The sequence below is a fragment of the Pithys albifrons genome, chromosome 3 (genome assembly GCF_047495875.1).
Source record: "Pithys albifrons albifrons isolate INPA30051 chromosome 3, PitAlb_v1, whole genome shotgun sequence".
Lineage (NCBI taxonomy): Eukaryota > Metazoa > Chordata > Aves > Passeriformes > Thamnophilidae > Pithys > Pithys albifrons.
The window spans coordinates 78,524,535-78,547,586 of NC_092460.1; the positions used below are offsets into that span (position 1 = coordinate 78,524,535).

The 23,052-nt window shown below is 40.8% G+C and overlaps 1 protein-coding gene across 2 annotated transcripts in view; it reads right to left on the bottom strand.

Moving 5' to 3' along the window:
- The window catches only part of TSPAN12 (tetraspanin 12), a 45,957-nt gene extending 25,670 nt beyond the window's left edge, over positions 1-20,287 (bottom strand). Inside the window, exons 1-4 of one of the 2 annotated variants that reach the window (XM_071552472.1) lie at positions 20,109-20,287; positions 19,637-19,773; positions 4,912-4,994; positions 4,151-4,286 (exon numbers count right to left, since the gene is read on the bottom strand). In XM_071552472.1, the coding sequence (XP_071408573.1) occupies positions 4,151-4,286; positions 4,912-4,994; positions 19,637-19,702 (285 nt within the window). In that variant the 5' untranslated portion in view covers positions 19,703-19,773; positions 20,109-20,287. Of the gene's footprint in view, positions 1-4,150; positions 4,287-4,911; positions 4,995-19,296; positions 19,347-19,636; positions 19,774-20,108 lie in introns of those variants that run through there. The other variant, XM_071552474.1, reaches the window with a different exon arrangement.
- Between the last annotated feature and the right edge of the window lie 2,765 nt (positions 20,288-23,052).

Sequence of the window (23,052 nt, forward strand, 5' to 3'; positions counted from 1 at the left end):
GAATCTCTGTCTTCCTCCCACTCATACTACATTTGTAAATAAGCTGTTGATAAAAGGCACAAAATATGAAATTGAACTCTGTCCTGCTTAATTATAAACTGCATAGGTTTATGGGTTGCCAGTTATTTCTTTCCTTTCAATGCTTGGTGACTAAATAATGAAGAAATACTTCTGGCTGGTAAATAATTCCAGTGCCAAATGTTAGTACAAGGTATTGGAGCAGTTGTGACTGTGGTAAGAGTCCACAAGGATCAGAAAAAATATCCTTTATTACTACAGAGCAAATAACCTATACCATGTATTACTGCAGAAGTACATGGTGCCACATAAAAAAAGTATGACAGTAAAATTAATTATCACTAAACTCTCACACTAATTCATGTCAACTGTAGTCAAAAGTACTGCAGAATAGTTGGTGCTGTGATACTGTAGAGCACCTAACATTTCACATAGTGTAAGAATGCCTTCTAGGAAGACATTAGCACTTATTGGTATCTTGCAATATAGTAGATGACCAATTTAATCAACCATATCACCTCTGCATCCACATGGACCGAAATGTATACAAGTGTAGAAGAATTTACCCTGAGAGGTGATACAGCCAGTAGTATCGTGTCACTCTTTAGACTTCACAGAAACCACTAGTGCGATGATAGTTTGTCTGGCTGTGTTTCAACTCAATAGCAGTTTGACCACACACCAACAGGGTTTAGCTCTGAGGAATATTTGTTACTTTGCCAACTTTATGATAAAAAGCAGTAATAGCATTTGTCCTATTGACCATCAAATATTTCCAAAACTGTTTCCCTTTGTGAAAACATATGCAAACAAATTTGAATCCTTTGCTGCTTGAATGCTGCAATTGCAGACAAGTCCTAAATACCAGAACTTGCAATGAAAACTCCATCCAGGAAGTATTTTCCAGTGGGATTTTCATTAAGCTCTTCTTGTCAAGAAACAGAGTTTACTCTTGTTATTTGACTAAAACAAGAACTTACTGCAAAAAACCCCACACATATCCTAAAGAATACATGCACTTTATTACTTTGCCTTTTTTTTTTAGCTAGGCAATGTACACAACAGACTTTAAAAACAGTTGAAAAGGGACAGAAGAGCCTCAGAAGAAAAGGGGCAAAGGATGGTTCTGGATTTGAAAAAACAATCTTGTTGAAAGAACAGTAGCAAGCACCATAAAACCTGGACTCTGGTTTCCCATGCTTGAACTTTTTACAACATTCAAGTCAGTGACTTGGAAGAGTCCAGATTTTCCACTTTAGACTCGCATCACAGCCACTTACTTCTACATGAGGATGCTGGTCAATCACACAAAATTACAGATACTTAAGGGACACATGGGTTCTTCAAACCAACTACCAAAGTAATTGTAATTAAATGACTATACCTTTAAAGTGTTGGTTCTACAAATAATCCATAAGACTCAGGTATTACATTTTCTTACTATCAAGTTAAGCAAACATTAGTTCAATTTATATTTATGCCCAACGTGAAGATGGGAAGATATCAAGTATTTAATTGCAAGAAAAATTTCAAAAACAAATTAAAATTATTATGTATTCTGATGTATTAAAAATACATAGCATCATAATAAATGTATTTATTGTCCTTATGCTTTATTAAATTTCCCAAAAATCCAATTCAATTAACAACATCAGCACTGGCAATTAGCACACTGCCAGGAATGTCAGGACTAGTATCTAAATACCTCTGCATGCCATCATTACAGCTATTCATGTACTTCAAAAAGAAGATTAAAAGTATGATTGAAGAGGCTGTTAATGTTTTACATGAAGGTTCTTTTCTTTCAGTTCATCTGGTTGAACAAAAGCTCATTTTATTGATCCATCACTTTTCTGATTAGTATGATGAATGAAGCACTGACTTATGTCTGTATACTTCTGTATGGTATAATATGACTGCATTCATTTAACGACTAATCAAAGACAATTACATACTTAGGGAGATATCATTTAGTTTTGCTTATCAGTTTGCTTAGCAAGAGCAAATCTCAAACTCCTGAAAATGAAAAATTGCAACACAAAATGATAAAAATGTCCTGTTTTGATTTAGTATAACTTGGCTGCCTAAACACACTTGAAATAATTTATTTCCAGATGGTACTAAAAGGTATAAATGATTTTTTCTTTTCACTTGCAGCATAAATAACCTGAAGGTCAAAACCAGTTTTAACTTCATTTTCTCTTGAATTAGTTACACGGGGTTTTTTCACAGCTTACAGAAAAAACTAACTTTTTTTTCTCTCAGATACTATGTGGCATTGGTCTATAGCATATAGTTGGTTTTGCCTTTTAATTAATTTTAATTCACATTAAAAACTATCACCAGTATAAAATAAAAGACACATTATGAAATCTTACAACCTTACCAAAAACCCCTGGGGTTTAATACGTTTTACCATATTTTAATACCTTCACTATTTAGATGACACAAAAATATGTACAAAGTGCTTTTACGCATGTAAGAAAGATTACTAGAGAAATAATTATATGGTATGAAATTACATAAACCCACTATTCTTACCCACTTGCCTATAACTAAGTAATTATTTTAGAACTCGTTTCCATTGACTTGAACACTGTCAGGTTAAGATCTGGAAATAAACAATGCATGACTATACTGTTACTATAAAATATTCAGATTTAAATGAGAGTTTTTCCCAGCTATATAGTTTTGAAACAATGATCTTCATATTGTCTACAAGCTAAACAAATGTCCAAAAGGAGAAACAGTATTTGTTCTCTTGCAACAGAGGAACACTTCTGCTACAGACATTCAGCTGGAAATAGCAAATAAAGCTCACTTCAACTCTCTCAGATAAAAAAAAAAGATATTTTAATACAAAACCCCAGTACAGTTCTACAACTGTTTCATCTGCAGTTAAGAGTATTTCCTAGCAGATAAAAGCAAAGTTTGCATGAATCTCAACCAACTTCTCATGGGGTTTTATGGTCATCTTGTGCAAAATCTGTGAGGTCTGGGTACCACATACTTAAGCATGCACAGTTCCACTAGAAAAATTCAACTGTATGTACTTTGCAAGAACCCAACACACACTACAGTGAAAAAACAGCAGGAGCCCAATCTTACTTTTTTAAGACCCTGAATATTTTCAAGAGCTGAAGGATTTGACCTGTCCACTTTCTTCTACCACAACTACAGCAGTTGACTGATACACTGCTTTCACATCCATTGCTCCCACACTCTTGGGCTCACAGACTGCTTTGAATCCTGCTTGTCCTCATGTTAAAGGACAAAGCCCGATTCTGCAAAGAGCTACCAGCTACACTTCCAGGAAGGATACAGGCACATGGCACTCCCTAATATCAGCACTGGTGACATTCTAAAAATTTTCATTCTAAACCTTTAAAATTTGTGCAAGCTTGATGGGCTTTTGTTTGGGTGTAAGTTTTTTGCTTGCTTTTGGTTTACTGGTTCTTTTCTTGTCCTCAAATTCAGTGACTTCCAGATGGAGAAAATGGCACTTGGCTCCTCTGACAGTCCAAGCCTCATCAGAGTTCAACTGTACATGGAGCCTTGTGTAAAAGAGACTATTGCTTTTCAGTTGCTGTCAGTTCAGTTATGTCATCTCCAACTAAAGGGAAAAGTTTGATACTTGGAATTTATTTTTAAACTTGCTCACAATCAAATGCAACCACAAAATTCCACATTCATGTAAGAGAAGACAAAGTTTCTGAACACACTCAGAATTAACCTTCATCAGAAAGAAATCATACTTTACACACACAATAACTGGGAATAAAGCAAAGTCTAGGTTAGGTAGCTATTGCACAGCTAAGAGTCAAAACTCTCTGACTCATGTTCCTATAATTACTAGTACTTAAGAGTTTGAGTTATTTTTCCCTTCAGCAACTCGTCTACTAAATGATTTTTTGCAACTGAGATACTGCTTGTCTTTCAGTCACAGCATAATGCAGTCTAAGCAATAAATTCTTTCCTACTGTGTGATTTGCAATTACAATTCCTCACCGATACCATAACTCAACATGGTAATAAAAAAAAAATCAGTATTTACCTAATGCCTGTGGATTAAAACCTTTCTTACACTCTTAAAATGAAGAAGTTAGCTGGTTTTAGAAGTTATGAAACATACCCAGACAAGGAGCAACAGATTTCTTTTCACTGTTCCACAGTACCCCAGCATTCCAACTATGATGAGAAAACAGCAGACTGCAATCATAACTGGGTGGACCACAGGAAAGTAAGTCAAAATGACAGCCTCCTCCACCCTAAAACCAATCAGAACCATAATCAAAAAAAGCACAATCACACAAAAATGATACAGAAGAAAAACACAGTATAGCCAATAAAAAGTAGCAGATGTGTTCTTTCCAGTGCTTTACACGTTGCATAGAATGTCTTCTACGTGTTCTTAAAAGTCAAATGCTGCATTCAGATACCAGAAAGCAATGCATTGTCCAAACTCTCTCTGGAGCAAACGCAGCCTTCCTGCCCTGCACTTGTGCACAGTATGTAGCACAATGAAGCCCTGTTTCACCACTAGGGCTCATAAGCACTGCTGTAATAAAACTAACAGAACTCCTAAATCTCTGGACTGAATAAAGTATTCAAAACTAAACAGTAATATAATATGGTTACATGTTGTCAAGGAGCCAAAAATTGATCCCTGTCAGAAGAGAAAGGTACAGGACTGAATTTCTATTTTTCCCTCTTTTCTAATTTCAACCGATGCCAGAAATGGTGGCAAAAAATACACCTTTCAAGAAAACAATAATTAGTTTAATTGAAGGCATCTTAATTACCCCACAGCCTAATTAGGAAATTTGCCATACAGAATGAACAACACATGCCCCAGTCACTCTCACAGATTAACAGGTTTAACAAAAGCTTTACCTTGTTTCTGCAGTTAAAGTGAGAACATTATTCAGGTAGTCTCTCATCCAAGCAGAAACACCTAATACGCTGATGGACATCAACTAAAAAGAAAAGATTAAGTTATTTGTCATGTGTTTAAAACAAATTGCAAGATTATTCATAATTTCAGTAGAGGACCAATCATCACTAACATCATTTACGCATTCATTTATCTGAACAGCATCTTGTCCTCAAAACTATACTTCTACATGCTTAGTTGAGTTGTTACTCAAGTATTAGGTAGCCAGTGACAATAAACTTCTCTTCTAGTATGCAAAACTGATGTCTGGAATACCCTCTGTTCTACCCAGTGATGCTACTGCTGGCTCCTGCCAGCCACTGTATAACACACCACAGAAAATACAGGGAGGGTTTACGCTGCTAAAATCAGTGCCTCCTTCAGGGCTCATAAGTGATACCCATCTGCATGAAACCATGAAGCCATGCTCAGGTACACAGTTAGTGAAGAAAAATCTGAAGGCCCATACAGGATACAACAGTACAGACAAATCTCCTCTCCTGTGTGTATCTTGGGGTTAAATGTAGAAGAACCTGATTCTCTCACTCATTCAGACTGAGTGACATCATGGGCACTACATCTCAGTTTTCTGAACCGTAAAATGACACTAAACCTCACAGCACTTCAATTATAAATGCATTTGGGGACCTAACCTGTCAGGCACTTGAGAGGCATTAACACCACAGCACTTTTAGCAAGACTGCTCCCACAGCAAGTAAATCACTGAGACTGAATCCACCTAGAACTGCTACCACCTCAGCAGACATGGATTTCTGTCACCTGATGCCATAGTTCACTCCAGCACATCTGGCGAAGCTCTGGCCTCTGATTTTCTTGAGAAGTCAAACCTGAACATGTTCAGGACCTGCCATCATATGACAGCACTAGTTCTACCGCTGCTGTAGCAGACGTGCTGACAAAAGACAAGGCACTCTTCACACAATCTCATATGGACACTTAAGCCTGAACCACAGCTCAGGGGCTGAACCTAAAAGACAGAGGACCTCAGAAGCACCAATGTCTAGCTGAGGAAGGGAGACCTAAACATGCTGACTCTCCTGAATACTACTGCTTTCATGCATTGTACATGGGCATGGCAGGACACCTCAGCATTATACTTAGTTTCTTAAATGAGTTAGAAGTGTTAATCTCCCCTGTTTCTTTCAATATCTACTTTTCCACATGCCTTTGTACTTCCCTAAAGTTGTTATGAAGAACAAGTTAACTGGCTCAAGCCTAACACAAGAAAAGTTCACGCTGTGTCCTCACTGGCACTTTAGCCTGCATCATGCCCACAGCAGGCTATTTCTGCCTTTAAAATTTCACAAGAAGTCCCAGTAGCTAGCCCAGAGCTTCTTCCTGCTTTTCAGATCCGATGCACAAAGTACAGGCACTGCCTGGTTCTGGGTGCTGCCAGCAAGAGCCCTGCCTGGCTGGCATGCTGCAAGCACAGTTGTGAAAGCCAGTGCATTCTCCAAGTCTACTGTCTGTTCACTCATGTTCCTTATGCACTGTGGGATCTCTTTGGACTGGTGGAACAGTAAGAGTAAAGAACATTTTCTGTTGTGTTATTTGCAGGAATTTGCAGAAACAAGGAAAAGAAGACAACTGGAATCTCCTCCTAAATAAATTCCTCAACAACCACCTATCTCATTAGAAGAAAGCATCAGATAAACACAAGCAGTCAAAACACGAGAAGTAAAGAAGACTACAAGCAGATGGCCTACCTTCTTATAGCCAAAAAGCAACACAAAACATTTTTAACCCTCCACATCTCTCTGCAAGGCCTGTTGATATACAGGGAAGAGCATTAGCTCACACTTCCACTCTGTTTATGGCAAAATACTTAAGATAAATTTGATTACTTCACTTTATAACAGTGGTGTTCAGAAGTGAGAAGTCAATCAAAACCATACTTCTCAGTAACTTTTAAGAAGATTCAGATGGTCCTGCCACAAAAACTATACCAGGAAAATGTTCACTTTCTAAATAGTATTCTTCCTCCCATTCCAAACTGATGAACTGCCTCTACATTAGGAACTTGCAAGCTGCAGAAATTTCTTTCAGCCTTCAGTATGTGGCAATACATTGTATTCAGCTGGATTCCTTGGAAGAAGGCAAAAGACTGCTCCTTCAAGAGAGGTAAGATTTGGCAGGCAAGACTATCACAAGGATACTGGAGCATGCAGGTTATTCAGAGACAACAGGAAGAACAGAGCAAGCAGGCAGAGGGGACAGAAGGGACTTCCTAGAGACCAAAAGTACTGAGCAGAGTCCTGTCACTGAAAGAATCGTTCCATTTGCCAGAAGAAAGGACTTGCCTGGAAAGGTGAATCAGGAAGGACAAGAACTTTTTCTGTCCTGCCTAAATTGAGTCTTCTCTACCTAGGTATTTATTTTTGCCTACATAAAATCTGTGACAGGAAAGCCTAGGCAGATACATCATCAAACTGTGGCCAACACATGGCCGTGTGACTTCACAGAAATGCTTAATGACCATAGCAGAGAACATGAATCATAGAATATGCTGAGTTGGAAGGGACTCACAAGAATCACTAAGTCCAACATTTAGCCCTGCACAGAACCATCCTCAAGAGTCACACCACGTGCCTGTGACTTTTTTTCAGTTATGAACAGCATCTGGAAGGAAGGGGCTGCTTCCTCTCACCTAGGAAACATGATGTTCACCAACAATGTAACTACATTGGGGGAACACCATTTCAGTTCATAAGAACAAACTCTCTATGAAAGGTCTCTTGGATCATTCAGAAAGCTTTTAGACATTTAGATTCCCTCTGGCTGTTCTCATTTACTATAAATAGCTAACAGCCAATTACTACTGTTTTTTGCTGATGTAAATTACAGGCAACATTCTGTTCAATGCCTGTGAGAGCCAGGCTACAGTTCACCCACTCACCTACCCTGTGCCCAGCATGATCTCATCATCACTAACTCCTTCAGACCTTACTGACTTTTGCTATGGTTAAAATGCATGTATGGTATCAACGTAAGAGTCATTTCAGTATTACTCTGAGAAAGTACATGCACAATGCCTTACCTTGCTGCTACACAGATGTCACACACAGACTACCTGTGCAACACTTTCCTTCCAATAAGATTCCTTAGGAAGCACCTTTGACATCATATTTTGAAGAAAGTCCAAAGTGAATTACTACTCAATGACCTGAAAGCCAGAGTGCTGTGACATACTGCATTCACATCCATGAAAGTAAATAACACTGTCAAACTGGGGTGACATAAAGGCATGGCTCAGAAAGACGAAAGGCAAATACTCAAGAAGCTCCTCTTGAACAAGGCCTGTGAAATAGCAAACTGTGAAAATTCAAAAAAGAAATTCCGCAATAGATTGATTGCAAAAGGTGTAGTTTGCAGCATATAAGCCATCCAGTGCTTCATAGCTCTTCACTAACAAAGGGAAGTGATGGGAAAAAAGCTGCACTCCTTCTGATCAGCAGAAGTTAGCCTCCAGGTAGGAACATACTTCGAAGGATGAAAGATGGGTTTTCAAAACCAGACTGCCCTGCGTAATGACTGATGTTTATTTTAATGACAAAAGATTATAAGCACTAGCTCACATCCACAGTCGACTTCCTCACCTGCTCCACAGCCACAGGGGAACCACGACAAGAACATAAGACACATGCCTGAGCTCCACAGCCTCCTGCTTATGACTGAACACTTACATGTGCTGCCCTGTAAAAGCACTTGTATGGGTTTAGCTAGGTAGGTCTAAATTTAGGCTTTAGAGTTTAGACTAGGCCTGGGACTGTCTTGACTGCTGACTTGAGCTGGCCTGAGCTAGCTGACAGCTGACTACTGACCAATAGTATTCCATACTATATTCTGACATCTCAAAGGGGTAAGAGCTGGTGTGGGAGTGGCTTGGTCAGTTACTTCCCAGCTGTGGTCCCAGGAAGACACTGTGCTGTCCCTGGAGGGACAGGAGGCCCAGGCCCAGCACCAGCTTATCACCATGTTATCTTTGGGAAGCAAAATGTTTGTTCTTAATTATTCTCTCTACTTAAGTCTGTCTCTGGGGAATTGACTTCTCTAGAGTAATTTGTAGTTAAAATGGTGGGATTTGTGTTCACTGGGGAATGGGAAGTTATTTCTTGTTATTTCTAACTTGTGTAAGTGTGTGTTATATTGTAGTTTCTCTTAATTTTCTCTTTTCTGTATAAATATATATAGTTTGTTTCAGTTTAAACAAGTTTGTAGGTTTTTTAACTTCTCCCTTTTCTCTGCCAGAGGGAGAGAAGCTGACTCTGCATTAGGCAGTTAGCATTGTGCCAGCTCAACCTAAGACAGCACTAAACACCCTTAAGTGCCAGCTGACATCAAGAAGGCTCCAGGCACCCACCACTTCATATCACCTACAGCATGTGCAGATCTTCAGCCACCGGCACGAGAATTACACTAACACCAGCAGTACCACTCAGCCCAGGCACTCAGTAGGCAGGAACACAAACAACCTTCCCAAAAACCTTGGTGTGCATCCAAACCTACCAGTAAAGAACAGCAGACACATCACTGCAATTCACTGCTGTGCTATTTGCAAATAGTCATGGGCAGGGGGGCAAGGTCTCGCTTACAGTTCCTGTTAGTTCATTTCAAGAATGGTTAAAAGGTCGCCCCCCAAAAAAAAACTGGCAACCCCTACTTCAGCCATTGTTTCATAATTAATTTATATGCAAAATACAGTTAGAAATCTGTATCAAGCTATCAAATGGAAGAACACAAGTTTATGACAAATAAAACTAAGATAATTCTCACATTAGCAGTTACCAAGCAGTTAACATTTCACCAAAAAGTTGTCATTCAAGCTCCTCTGATGACATCCAGTCTGCTGCGCTGTAATCATAATGTGATAGTATGCAGTAAAACATGTTTTATTTGTTGCAGCTGGCTGCACAAGCCACTGTGGGTTTAATTCTGAACTGTCACAGTATGTTATATAGCCATCAACATGACACTGAAGAGTTTACAAAACTGCCTGCTGTCACATTCTATTTTAAATATATTTTCACACTGATTAAACAAAGGTAATAAATTACATTTTTATATATGAGCAATATGCACACAATAATATATTAAATTTTCAAATGCATTTATAATACGAAGTTTTTAAAGCTACTAGGGCGTTCTCAGACAACTGAATTACAATAGCCAAGAAAAGACTCAAACTATTAGCAGTGATCCTTTCCAAGCACAGTTTAAGTGTCTTTGGAACTCTCTTACATAAATAAGGTATCAAAATGAAAATATAAAATCATCTGTTAGATTCATTAAGTATATATTTTAAGCAATTATTGTGAAAGTCCTTCTCACAGCGTCTTTCAGGCCATACCTAAAATGGAAAATAAATCTGCATTTTCAATTAATAAATGAACATGAATTTCTGTCTAACAAAGCAAGACCAATTGCTGTTGCTATTTGGACACCTGTGTTCATCCTTGCAAGCATTTTTTTCATTCAAATATTCTAACACTTTCCTTTTTAACACTGAAAGTTGCTGTGTTCAAACTTGAGAAGGCTTTCTTTTGATTATTAAATTGGAGGAAAGATTAAAAGTATCTTCCATACCAAATATCATACACCATTCTTTTTATTCTAACAGATGGGGTATACAACTTCAGGCCATGCTCTGGTACCCATAACGAAATGTTGACTAGCAGTGCTGCAGAGCAACTTGCTTTGCATGAAAAGCCTTCCAGCTCCAAGGAAATTATTTCCAAGATATGACAACATTCATCAGAATATAGCCTTTTATTTTAGTTTAAAAAAACGACCTTGAGAAAATTTTCCAGTTAAAATTGCTTTGGGTAACCTGAGCTGTGACTTACCAAAGAGGAGGGGCAGATAAATCACCACAAGGTCATGAACAGAGCATCTTGCAATGCTTTCACAGGATTTTCACCATTAGGTTCAATATTCAGATCATTGAACAAACACCAATAACTCAAACTCAGATCCCTGGATAAACAGACAACTACATTTTTGGGGGATGAGGGACATAAGGGCAGAGTAGGGAGGGACAAGAGGTCTTGTTTTTCCGTATTACCTGGCAAAAACATTTAAGTGTTTAGAGAAAGAAGAATGGCAAGGAAAATCTCCTATTCCCTATTAATGCACCTTTTATTCTACAGAAATGCCAACATTTAGTTTTAGCTAAGCATCCTATAAGGTTATTGTGCCTTGCTCCCCTCTCACTTGCAAACAGCTGAAGCACATTTGTATTTGCACTTTCAATCTGGGTTTGCTTGCACAGCTGCAACAGTAAGTTAACAACCTGCTCTGGATTTGGCACGGGCTGGAACTCGTACGCTGTGCAGGAAGGCAATGCTGGAGCACCAACAGGGTCACCCTCCTGGGGGACACGAGTAAGTTTTCCAGCAGTTGGCTGTTGAAGGCTTCTAGACCAAGCAGAGAAGAAAGAACAAGCAAGAGCCCAAACACATAAACAGGTTGAGGTACAGTTGTACTGTGTGACAGACCCACATCAGCTTCTAGGCTGTGTAGCACAAGGGTGCATTAAAAGTAAAGAGGATGAAGAAAATGCATGTATTTTTTCATCCATCCTCTTCTCTATGACTACCCAAGAACTGCACTGCTTATTAGTGTAACTTCTGCCACTCTTCCCTCAAAAGTAAGCCTCTCGCTGTCAAGAGACCTCTTGCCTTTGGGGAGGCATCATGGGTAATTCACAGCAATGGTCAGAGCTCAAGTCAATCCATATTACAAGCCATCAAGCTGATATGCCTTCACATATACACAATATACTCTTAATTTTATTTCTTTAAGAGCTTGCTTTTATTCACAGACAGTAGTCAATCTCACAGATGCAGGCAATTTTAAAACCGATATATATATATATATATATATATATATGCATATATATTAAAAAAACAACTGAAAGAGTGACATGAAGAAAAGAGTATGTATTTCCTATCATCCACAGGACTACATATCAGCTGGTTGTGGATTTATCACCTAAGTCTTCTATTTTACACATCAATACAAGAGTACACAAAAATGACTAAACTGAATCTGCATTTTAAATAAATGACACATTCCTATAAAAATGCACAAAATTAAGCTGTCCCCTGTATCTTGGGAAATAGCCACAAGATATTAAAAAAACTGCTATTATTTCTATGAGCCTTGTCTAGGATCTACCACCGACTCTTGAAATGACAGAGAATTTTCGCAGTACAGAAGCAGTGCCTGGAGATTCATGAATAATTGCGTAGTTGCCTTCAACAGAAACAGATCTGAATTTAAAAGGAAAAAAAATATGCATGTATCTACAGTCCTGATGGACCTTCCCAGTTTGCTGGAGATCTTTACCAGTGTAAGAAGATAGTTGGCAGTTTTTTCTTGCTCTTGAGCTATAGGCTCAAATTTTGTCAGCACAGGTCTGTGCATCATCTTCAAGGCTGATGGAATGAGTTCCACAGTGTTAATCATGAGGATTACCCAAAAAATGTCTGTGGTTCACTGATTTCTGAATGTGAATTGAAGAGCATATTAATGTAGTTTCTAACACTGAGGTGGGGTCTGGGTTAATGTTTTCTCTTTCCATAAGCATACCAAGCCACTCTTTTTCAGGACAGTTTCACAGAACCTCATCTACCAATTCACTGCTGACATGCCACTTGGGGTGAGCCATAACACCTATGAAGATACATTGGGATAAAAGGTTATATAAAGGCAGATACAAAGTTGACTTATGGCTGAACTCTACTTTGTTAGGACATGGAATGATGTTACATAAAGAATGCAGATAAAGACACCAAAAAGTAAAAGATTTCTCAAATACCAGAATTAAAAATATTTCTGGTCCTCTAAAACTCCTCCTATAGTTTCCTCTGCCAAATGCACTCCTTTAAAAAGACACCATGTTCCCACAAAAGCCACAGTTTTCTTTATACAAAGAATGCTAGGAAAACCAGGTTCAATTACTCAGGTCTAAACTGCACTCTCTAAAATCAGAGTATATTAGCCTAGAATAAACTCCTTGTTTACAGCACTGCAGGTACCCAGCCAGGCAGAGTTCATTTCAATGGATATTACTTGTCATTTAAACTTAAAACATTGTCTTGAACTCTGTTCACTTCAAGTATCTACAAATCTCACCAATGAAAGTGGAAGTTCAAAACCAGCAGAAACAAACTCTATGCAGAAGGAAGGACAGATGGATTTCAAATCTGCAGTGACACAAGAAAGAAAAATTAAGGAAATATATTTACAACACTAAACACAAGCAATTGAGGTTGGAAAAAACAGGAAAATATAACAGCACTGCTTCCAACCACTCTTATTACTTCCTTGCACAACACTAATATCCCCTGGTTCTGAGTTCTCAAGTGGTACACATAGGCAAAACTGTAAGATTTAAGTGCGCAAAGCATTCAAAACAAACAGAAAATTAACTGGAAGCTTATTCCTCTTTCATTTTATGTGATGTTTTTTCCTTTGTTCACAAACAGAAATTCGAGACAGATGCAAAACAATTTCCACTACCTGCCAGAAGTGTTTATTGGCTGCAATCACACGACTGAAATTAGATGGTACCACTCTGTGTGTCAAGGAAAGCTTAAACACTGCTCAAAAGAAAAATCATATCCCTAAGCAGTGGCAACATCACTGGCTTGGCTCAAACATCCACTGACACTATTAATCATCAGTTAAGTGATTCTTACCACCTACGACACAGTCATCTGCAACTTACAGCCTTGATTTGTCCAAGGCACTACAGTACAGTCATCCTCAATTACAGGCAACACAATAGCAGCTGTTCCAGCCTCACATGCTTACCAGAAAAAAAAATGGCAGTTTACTCAAGACAGTGTCTATACAGACTTTTTCCTGCACTTTTCCAGCAAAGTTATACTTTGGAGTTTTTTAAAAATATGAGAAAATCAATAAAATAATTGTGCTGCTTTTACTTACATCTACTATCACTAGTTGGTTCACCTATTTTGACTATTTATAACTTTTTTAAAGAACACATGTGGCTGAGTTGCAAAGAACAGTAAAACAAACCCGTGCCTCTCAAAGCTGTTGCTTTGCTTAATCCCCTAATATTTTAAGCAGCCAGGAGACTGAATTTTCCCTCTATTCAGCACCATTTGCTAGTTCCTGTTCTAATACAATCCCCAGGGGGCCTACCTGCACTCGGGCATCTCCTGTATTATGCCTTTGCCGTTATTACAAGCTGACCATGTTCTGCAACTGAAGATCTGCCCAGCATAAAATGCTTGCCAAGGTGGTTTATCCGGGAAACAGACCACAGCAAAGTACAGAAGAACAATGGCAGCATTGCAAAGTGTGGCAAAGAGGGTTTCTGTGAGGACAAGTTATATTGTGCTCAAAATGAAAATGCTCACCTTACATCCATGACTGCTACTGAGCAGGAACACTGTCAGGAACTTGCCAATACAGTAAAGCCCGATCAGAAGGAAAGAACCTGTAGCCTCATAAACTGTATAAAATATGTTTGTAGAGTTAGCAGAACTAAATTCCTCCAAATCCTGACACATATGCTATCTAGATATAATAAAGACCAATACTGCCACTAAGAACAGAAAAATACAAAGCAGTAGGTGCATGTCTTCTCTCAAGCACCACTAAGATAACCTGCTTAGCTAAGCACTAATTCTTGACCACGAAACATCAATTCATGCATTTTTGGAGGTCCCCTCTTTTAGCAGGCTGTCCAGAACGTAATATACTGCAAATAGCAGTGTTAGAGAGTGTAAGATGAACAACCTGCAGAATCAAGTTGGATCTCTCAGTCTTGTAAATTACACTAAAAAGTGATGCCCATTTATACACGAGGATTGCAGAAGAACAAAACTAAATCTTAACTGCAGGATGTAGTCTGAAGGATATTTCTTGTCCAGGGCACAGTTAAAAAAACCCTTGTGAAATTAGAAGACTGAGGAAGTCCTGAAACTGCAACTTCCTCTGCTCTGAAAGAGACATCTTGCAGTCAGATGCATGATTCAATTGACCTTGAAAACAGCTTCCAGAAGGGTATCATCAGCCTTATTACCAAGGTCAGTCACTTAACAACAATTAGAGCACTGACAAGAAGATTTATTTCCACCTCAGAAGAAAAAAATCTTTCAAGAGCTGCTGCAAGTTGCAGCTTCCAAAGTACCAATCCAGTTGCATCCATAAAACCCATGTTTTTCTGGAGTAGTAAAGGCAATACATTTACTGGTCCATTATAAAACAGTATGAACCACTACAACGGAGCCTTGGGCTTCCAGCTGATTGCTTATGAATGTACAGCTAAGCAGACTTTAGGCCATAAACGACAGAAAGCATTATACACAACACTTCCTGCCTGCCTCCCTCTCATGCACACACAGGTACATGACAGCTCATCAGCTGAGCACACTATAAAAAGTTTCTTTCCAAAGACCACACAGCTGTACAGTTTCAGTGTACAGTGTAGCTGTACAATCTAGGGAAGCTAAAAGGATGGCAGCAGACTGACAGATAAAGTTCTGTCACTTCTCTGTTTCTGCAGGCACCAAAAACAACCAAATTATGAAGATAGGAGTGTGTTGCAACAAGCATTTGGATCTTCAGTTTTTCAGCAGTGTTCATGACCAGATTAGCCAGTTCTGTCATTTCATCTTAAGAAGCTTCACATGCACGAGTCCGTCCTCACCAGCCTGGCAATGACAAATGTTGCAGTCCTATCATACACACACTGGGACAGCTGCACACGGACACACTTTGAAGCTTATTTCAGAGGTTCCCTTTTAAGAGCCCGACAGTCAGATCTCACTAGATAGTAACTAACTACTGTCTCTTTCACAGTTTTATTCACGACTTCAAAGCTTCAATCCCCCAGAAGAAAGCAATCCTTTTTGCACAGTGTGGTTACACCTATTGCTGAACACCATCGCAGTGGAACAAGGAGAAAACATCACCTTACTCCAGCCACGACCTGTAATCAAAACATGATTTTAGAAAGTCAAAACACGCTGTTTGCACATCTTCACTGTTTTCAGCCGAACACTGATAACTGACTGACACAGCCACTGGGCACATTATCAACAGGTTTTAAGTCATTTGGAGGCAATGGCCCTTGGAAAGGAAGGAAGGAAGCAAGAGAAAGCATAAAACTCTGCAAGATCAGGCTTGAAGAGAATTACACATATATGGCCCAAATCAGAAGGTCTATACAGACTGTGGAATCACAGCATCACTCTTGTCTTATCCCGCTGGGACAGAATCCACCATGTTCACTCAGGAGGAACACGGCTGCACATTTTTAAATGGCTAATCTCATCTAAACTTCCTAACATCCAGCCCATAACCTAGGCTGGTATTTACCCAAGTAAGCACTAACATAAGCAATGAACAAAACTTTCTGAATGGGAGGAAGAGCATGGCAAGGGGAGATCATTGTGCCCATACCCACTGCAGTGGATACACAACTACTGCCAGAGGAACTTTTCAGAAGAAAACTCTGCCCTGTGGGTAGTTCTACAACACTTAGAAAAGGCAGTGGCAAAACTTCCACTAAGCCAACAAGAAGATTCAATCTCTGACAGAGGAAAAGATATGGGAGATTTCACTACAACAAGCAGCTGATAACAATTTATATTTAGCTGCTAAGTACACATGTGAATAGACCAGGTCAGGAGCAGAAAGACATTATGCATGCTCATTCCTCCAACGAAGTCTGATGTAACTGCAATACATTTAACTACCCATCCATCACACATTCTCTTTCTTAACAAGCAGTTCTGGCAGACTCAGGGATTTTTTTGCTTATTTATTAGGGTTTTTTTACCAAACTAGTGCATTCATCTGCTTTGCAAAATGCAGCGGGCTCCAAATGAACTGAACAATTTTGAGTTCCACACCTTTAATTTTACATACATTATGGAAAGTGGATTTAATTCTTTGCAATGTCTGTGGTGCAAGTCATCTGCTATACTGGCATGTATTATTTAATTACATATTCACATACTTCAGCACCACACAGATTTCACTTAACTGCTGGGGTGCACTTTCCAGTGTCCAGGCCTCAGCTACAAAGATTAATTACAGATATTTTTTTACATTTCAGAGAAAAGATCAAGAAATTGCCATTTTCTTCCCCATGACTTATGACACCTCAACAGATTCAAGAGATCTTTCATCCTATATAACTGGTAAAAAAAAAAAGAGAAAAAAAAATCAAGAGAAAAACTCACACTTTCTAAATAAGGGTGATCTGAGACATCACTATTAACAGAACAACAAAATCTAAAGAGTGGGAAATTATTTCTAGCAATGAATGCTTTAAACCATATTTAGGTATGACTTAGGGTAGGGCCACTTTCACACATGCTGTGCCTCACCTAAAAAATCCACAGCACAGGCTCAAAGAACACACCCACGTGGGTAGAGCCCTTCCCAAATCTTCATTTGTGAAGCCTGGCCATACATACAGATATGACTTATGGAATGCACAAAGTTAACAGCAGCACCACACTGCAGATCTAATTAGTGCTGTTCCACCAACAAGATCAAAGATGATGTGCAGTTCCATGTCTGAGGTCCACAACAGAAACACATGGAAAAAACAATGGAAAGTAGGAAGGAGCAATCTAGCATGGGAAAGCATTTAAAATTTGAGCCAAGTGAGCGGACGCCAGGTGAGACCTTTGATGTTCCTAGAGAGAAACTGCAACCCGACACACCAGTTCCCTCCAAAGATAAAGGCAGGCTTTCCCTATGCAAAGAAAGTATGTGGTGACTGAAAAAGGAAGCACTCAGCTCCAGCAAAAAGCCTCCCACCATCATGTGACAAATAACTGACAAAGCATGAAGGACACAGCAGGCAAGGAGCACAGAGAGCAAGGAAAAAGTGCAGAGGAAGCTTAAGGGGACAAAGACAGCAGTGAGTTAAGGTGCAAAATACGAACTGTTGAGGACAACTCATTAGGAATAATGGAAACCAGAGGAAAGCACCACAAATATGATGTTTTCAACCACGTAAATGTCCATTCACTCAACTCGCACAGCATATGTGTAAAAATCCAAAGCTGAACTCAGGTCAGCTGAGCCCAGGCAACCTTCATCTTAAAAGTAAAAACAGAGTTGTAGATTTTGTACAGAATCAAATGAAAAGTATGATGATGCTAGAAACAATCACACATCCTTTTTTAAAAAAATTTTCTCCATCTCCTAGTAAAAGGCTTTATTCCCACATACACTAAATAAATAATTTATTTTTCATCTCTATTAAATACAACATACAAAGCTACATACTTTCAACAGATTTTCAAATCACTTTTGTTATATAAAAAGTACCATTCTGTTCAAAATGCTGCTTGACAGTTTTCTCATTCATATTCTGATCTGCACTTAATTTTCAGTAATCATGGGACTTAAAGTCAATTCCAACCTCCCTGCCATAGGCAGGGGCACCTTTTACTCAAACAGGTTGCTCAAAGCCCCATCCAGCCTGGCCTTGAACACTTTCAACTTCACAACTTTTCTGGTCAACCTGTTTCGGTGCCTCACTACCACCACACTAAAGAATTTCTTCTTAATATCTAATCTAAACCTACTCTCTTTCAGTTTGAAGTGATGCCCCTTGTGCTGTCACTAAATACTCTTGTCATTAGTCCCTCTCTATCTTCCTTTCAGGTTCCCTTCAGGTACCAGAAGGCTGCAATTAGGTCACCTCAAAGCCTTCTCTTTTCCAGGCTGAAAAATCCTGATTCTCTCAGCCTTTCCTTGTCGGAGAGATTCAACATTCCTCTGATGCACTTTGGGGCACTCGGAACTCACTCCAACCAGTAAATGTCCTTTCTGTGTTGGGGATCCCAGAGTTGGATGCAGGTGGAAAAAAAATCAGATATAAACTAGGCTCGGTTACAGCCCATTTATTATCCCTGCATGATTCAGATCTACATCATCTCAGCAGTAAGCCATTGTGAAGAGGTGTGGGATGTCACAACTTTTGCCCCCTTTTGTTCTCTTACCCTTATCCTGCACAAATCTCAACTATTCAGATGAAAGAAACTGCACAAATCTCAACTATTCAGATGAAAGAAACTGCGTTTGGTGCAAATGAGTGAGGACTGAGCAATATCGATCTTGCTGATTCTTCAGAGCTCTGAAAGTTTAAGGAACAAGTGTTGATCACACCCACTTACGCTGGAAAGCAAGAAATCTTACTGCTATAAACACAGCTTTGACTGAAATCCTCAAAACAAAGAAACAGGCCTTGCCTGTCAGTTAGGATCTAACCACTGAATGCACAAGACTGGGCAAGGCCTTGGCAGAGCAGACTGCTCAGGTACCTGTCAGAGCCTGGAGTTCATCTCAGGTCACAGGATGCTCCAAAGCTCACCTAGTCAGGAAGACACAGCACCCATGAGTATTTTCCTCTTTACATATTAGAAGTGCACAAATTCACACGTATAACACTAATCCAATTTTACTTCCAGCTAGTTTGCAAAGGTATTTGTTTGCCCCCGCAGTGATCAGTGCTCCCTTTCAGGAGCTGCCCGGCACAGGGCCAAGGGCACCAAGGCGGCACCTCCTGCCCTGTCCCAGAGCGGGGAGCCCGCGGCCATACCCGCCCTGCGGCCCCGGGGACGGCACCTGCCCTGCCCGGCCCGGCCCGGGTCCTGAACTCACCCAGAAGAGCAGGTTGAGAGCGTAGAGCAGGCAGCGCAGGCACTTCACCGAGTCCTCCCTGGCCATGACGAGCCCCCGCGGGACACAGCCCCATCCTCTCACCACATCCTCGCTCCCGAGGCCGGGCCGCCGGCGCGCTGCAGGGGAAGAGGCGAAGAGGTAGCGGCGAGTCCGCCTTGCCGAGGCACCCGCCCGCAGGTGGAGGCGGCGGAGCCGCCGAGCCCGGACCGGCCGCGCCCCGCAGGGACTCCCGGCAGCCTCCCTTCCCCTCCCGCCCCACCCGGAGACAGCGACGGGCGAACTTTTCTCATAAGAAATAACAAACGCCAAGCAGGGGAGAAGCCGCGGGCTGCCCCAGCGGCAGAGAGGGGGTGAGCGCAGCGGAGGCACGGCCCGGGGGGTGCCGGCTGCCTCCCCGCCCGGGAGGGACGCGCTGCCCGGGGAGGGCGGCCGGGGGACAGCAGCCACTTACCGCGCGGGCGCGCCCCGCACTCACTCGCTCCGGCGAGGCGTCATGGGGCTGGGGCGCGGCGGCGCAGCGCGACCCCGCGAAGCCCATGCCCTGCGGCGGCCGCGGGGAAGGTCCGCCCGGGGCCGCCCCGGCCCCTCCGCCCCGCCCGCAGCGCCCGCCGGCCCGCGGCCGCTCCGCGCCCCGCGCATGCGCCGCCCGCGCGGTCCTAGCGCCGCCGCACCGCTCGCCCGAGCCCGGCCGGTGAACGCGCACAGGGCGCACGCACCGCACCGCACCGCCCGCACCGCGCACCGCACCGCCCCAACGCCGCACATCCGCACTGCCCGCCCGAGCCCGGCCGGTGAACGCGCGCAGGGCGCACGCACCGCACCCCGCACACCCACACTGCCTGCACACCTGCACCGCCCACACCGCCTGCACACCTGCACCGGCTGCACACCGCGCACACCTGCACTACCCGCACCACTTGCACACCCGCGCCGCTTGCGCTGACGTGGCCTCGCTTCGAGGCTACTGGCCTCTTTTCTTTCCGGGGAGATGTTCAGCACTGGGCTGAGCGGAGATGAGCCACACGAAAGTCCCTCTCTTGTGGCACGTTGGCCCTGGATGTTGGCTCTTGGCGTTCACAAGGTTTCACGGGCGTCTCTCAAGGTCTCAGCACCTTTGCATTGGATGTTTAACTCGCCTGACTTGCCTGAATCTGGTCATTACAAGCCCAGCATCCAGTCCCCAGTGTTAAACAGAAAATATAGAAGCACAGCCATATTGGAGATAAATTATTCCAGATATGGACAAAATCTGCAGTTATTATTTAGGCAAAATAGCTTCATAATATGTATGGTACTTAGACATGCCACAACTGAGCTGAAAAAAGTAATCCTTCCTCTGAAATCCATTAAAGTGTGTGTGCATATGGGGTTCAGCATAGGAGTTTCATGGAATCAGATAATGGGATGGGTTGGAAGGCACCTTGCAAGATCATCTCGTTCAAACGCCCCTGCCATGGGCAGGGACACATTTCACTAGACCAGGTTGTTCAGAGTCCCATCCAGCCTGGCCTTGAGCACATCAGGGATGGGGCATCCGCAACCTCTCTGGGTAACGTGTCCCAGTGTCTCACCACCCTCACAGTGAAGAATTTTTTCCCAATACCTAACCTAAGCCTACTCTCTTTATTTAATTTCTTACTGAAGTCTGAATTGTTACAATGTGTGTGTGTGTGTGTGTGTGTGTGTGTGTGTGTATGTTTCAAAAGAAACTATTGTTTAAAACATAGACTAACATGAGGATTAGCAAAGACTTTTCCATTAATACACATAAAGATGTAGCAGTGCCACCATCACAAAAGTTAGACTATACTGAAAAATGTTTCTTAATTCGAACAGGAAAATGGTCTTGCATTCAAGTTATATAGAGATTGTTTTAATAGGTTCTAGTGAAAGTTGAGAAAGAGGAAAAAAGATGTAATGGAAAAAAATCTATCTCTTGGAAGGCCAAAAAAAAAAATCTGTTTCTTGAAGAACAAACAACAATGACTTGGAAAAAAACTCCACACAAAGTCCAGATATTCGAATGCTTATGACTGAACCTGCTGGTGGGATCTTAGTTCAGCTTTAATGTCACTGTTTCATTCCATTAGTAGTGAACTGGGGCAGACAGACTCTTCAGATGTATTTATCCCTTCTTGAAAAGAAACTAAAATGTTCATGGATGGACATAAAATCCCATGCAACAGGAAATTTATCCAAAATTTATAGAAGTGAATATGGTAGTAAAGTTGAAAATACTCAAGAATATTGCAGAAATGTGGTAGGTGAAGATTTGCTTCCTTGAAGTTTGCTAAGCTTTAACTTCTATTTTGATCCTCTTTTGTGAAATCAAGAGCTTGTCCAGAAAGTGTAGTGTCTACATTTAAAATCTTCAGTGAATATTGATAATTCCATAACTAAATAAGGCAAGCTGAGCTACAACTGTTAAAAGGTGACATTGTACATTCACAGTGCTGTTTACATACCATTCATTCCTTTTATTACTGAAGACTTCACATGAACACAGTCAGTGAGACAGATCATGAACAGGTATGGCATTTTCAGTGAACCCATGCCAGTTTACAAAAACAGTATCAGTTTACAACTGAGCCCCAGCCTTAGCTGAGGACAATCCAATCTGTTTTAAACCAACATAAAAATAACAGGTTGTGTTTGTGTTCTTGACTGTTCCTTGCAAGACAGCAAATCACCTGAGCAAAGTTTAATAAGAAATGCACTACAAAAATATTTAGCTATCTTACACTTTTCTTTGAACATGCCAAAAATAACAAATGAGAAGTTTCCTTACTTTTTTTCAGACATTTTTTGGCTTACAGTAAGACTATTCCTAAAATGCAATAAGGAAATTAAGGAAAAGAAAAAGAAAACCAGTCCCTTAGACACCTTAACTACTAAAAATCCTGCTAAAAAATTACACTGCAAGATTCTATGTCTCTGAGTTTTCATTCTTGGAGGTCTTTGGTCATAAGATGCCCTCAGAGCAGGTTTTAAAAATTCTGTTGTGACAACTGCATCACAATTATAAAGAAATTCCCCTAGCTGGTTAAACAATTTTGCTATCATTTTCTTGTTAGCTAAATCATTAGCTGTCCAGAAGAGATTTTGCTCAAAACCTAAATAAACAGGTCCTATTTATGAATGTCTGCCAAATGCTATAGGGCCCAGAGGAAGGTCCCTTTGGAATACTGCTTTCTACGAGCCTGTCAAACTTTGTGAAATTTCCGTGATGTCAACACTGGGAAAGAAATACACAGGCAGTTCCCATGCATTCAAAACATTAACTAAACTGAAAGTACTAGCTAATGACCCAAAATAATAATAAAAAAAAAATCGGGGAAACTGCTATGCTTCTTCAGTACATACTCTTTCATTTTCCTTTAAACTAAATTCTTATG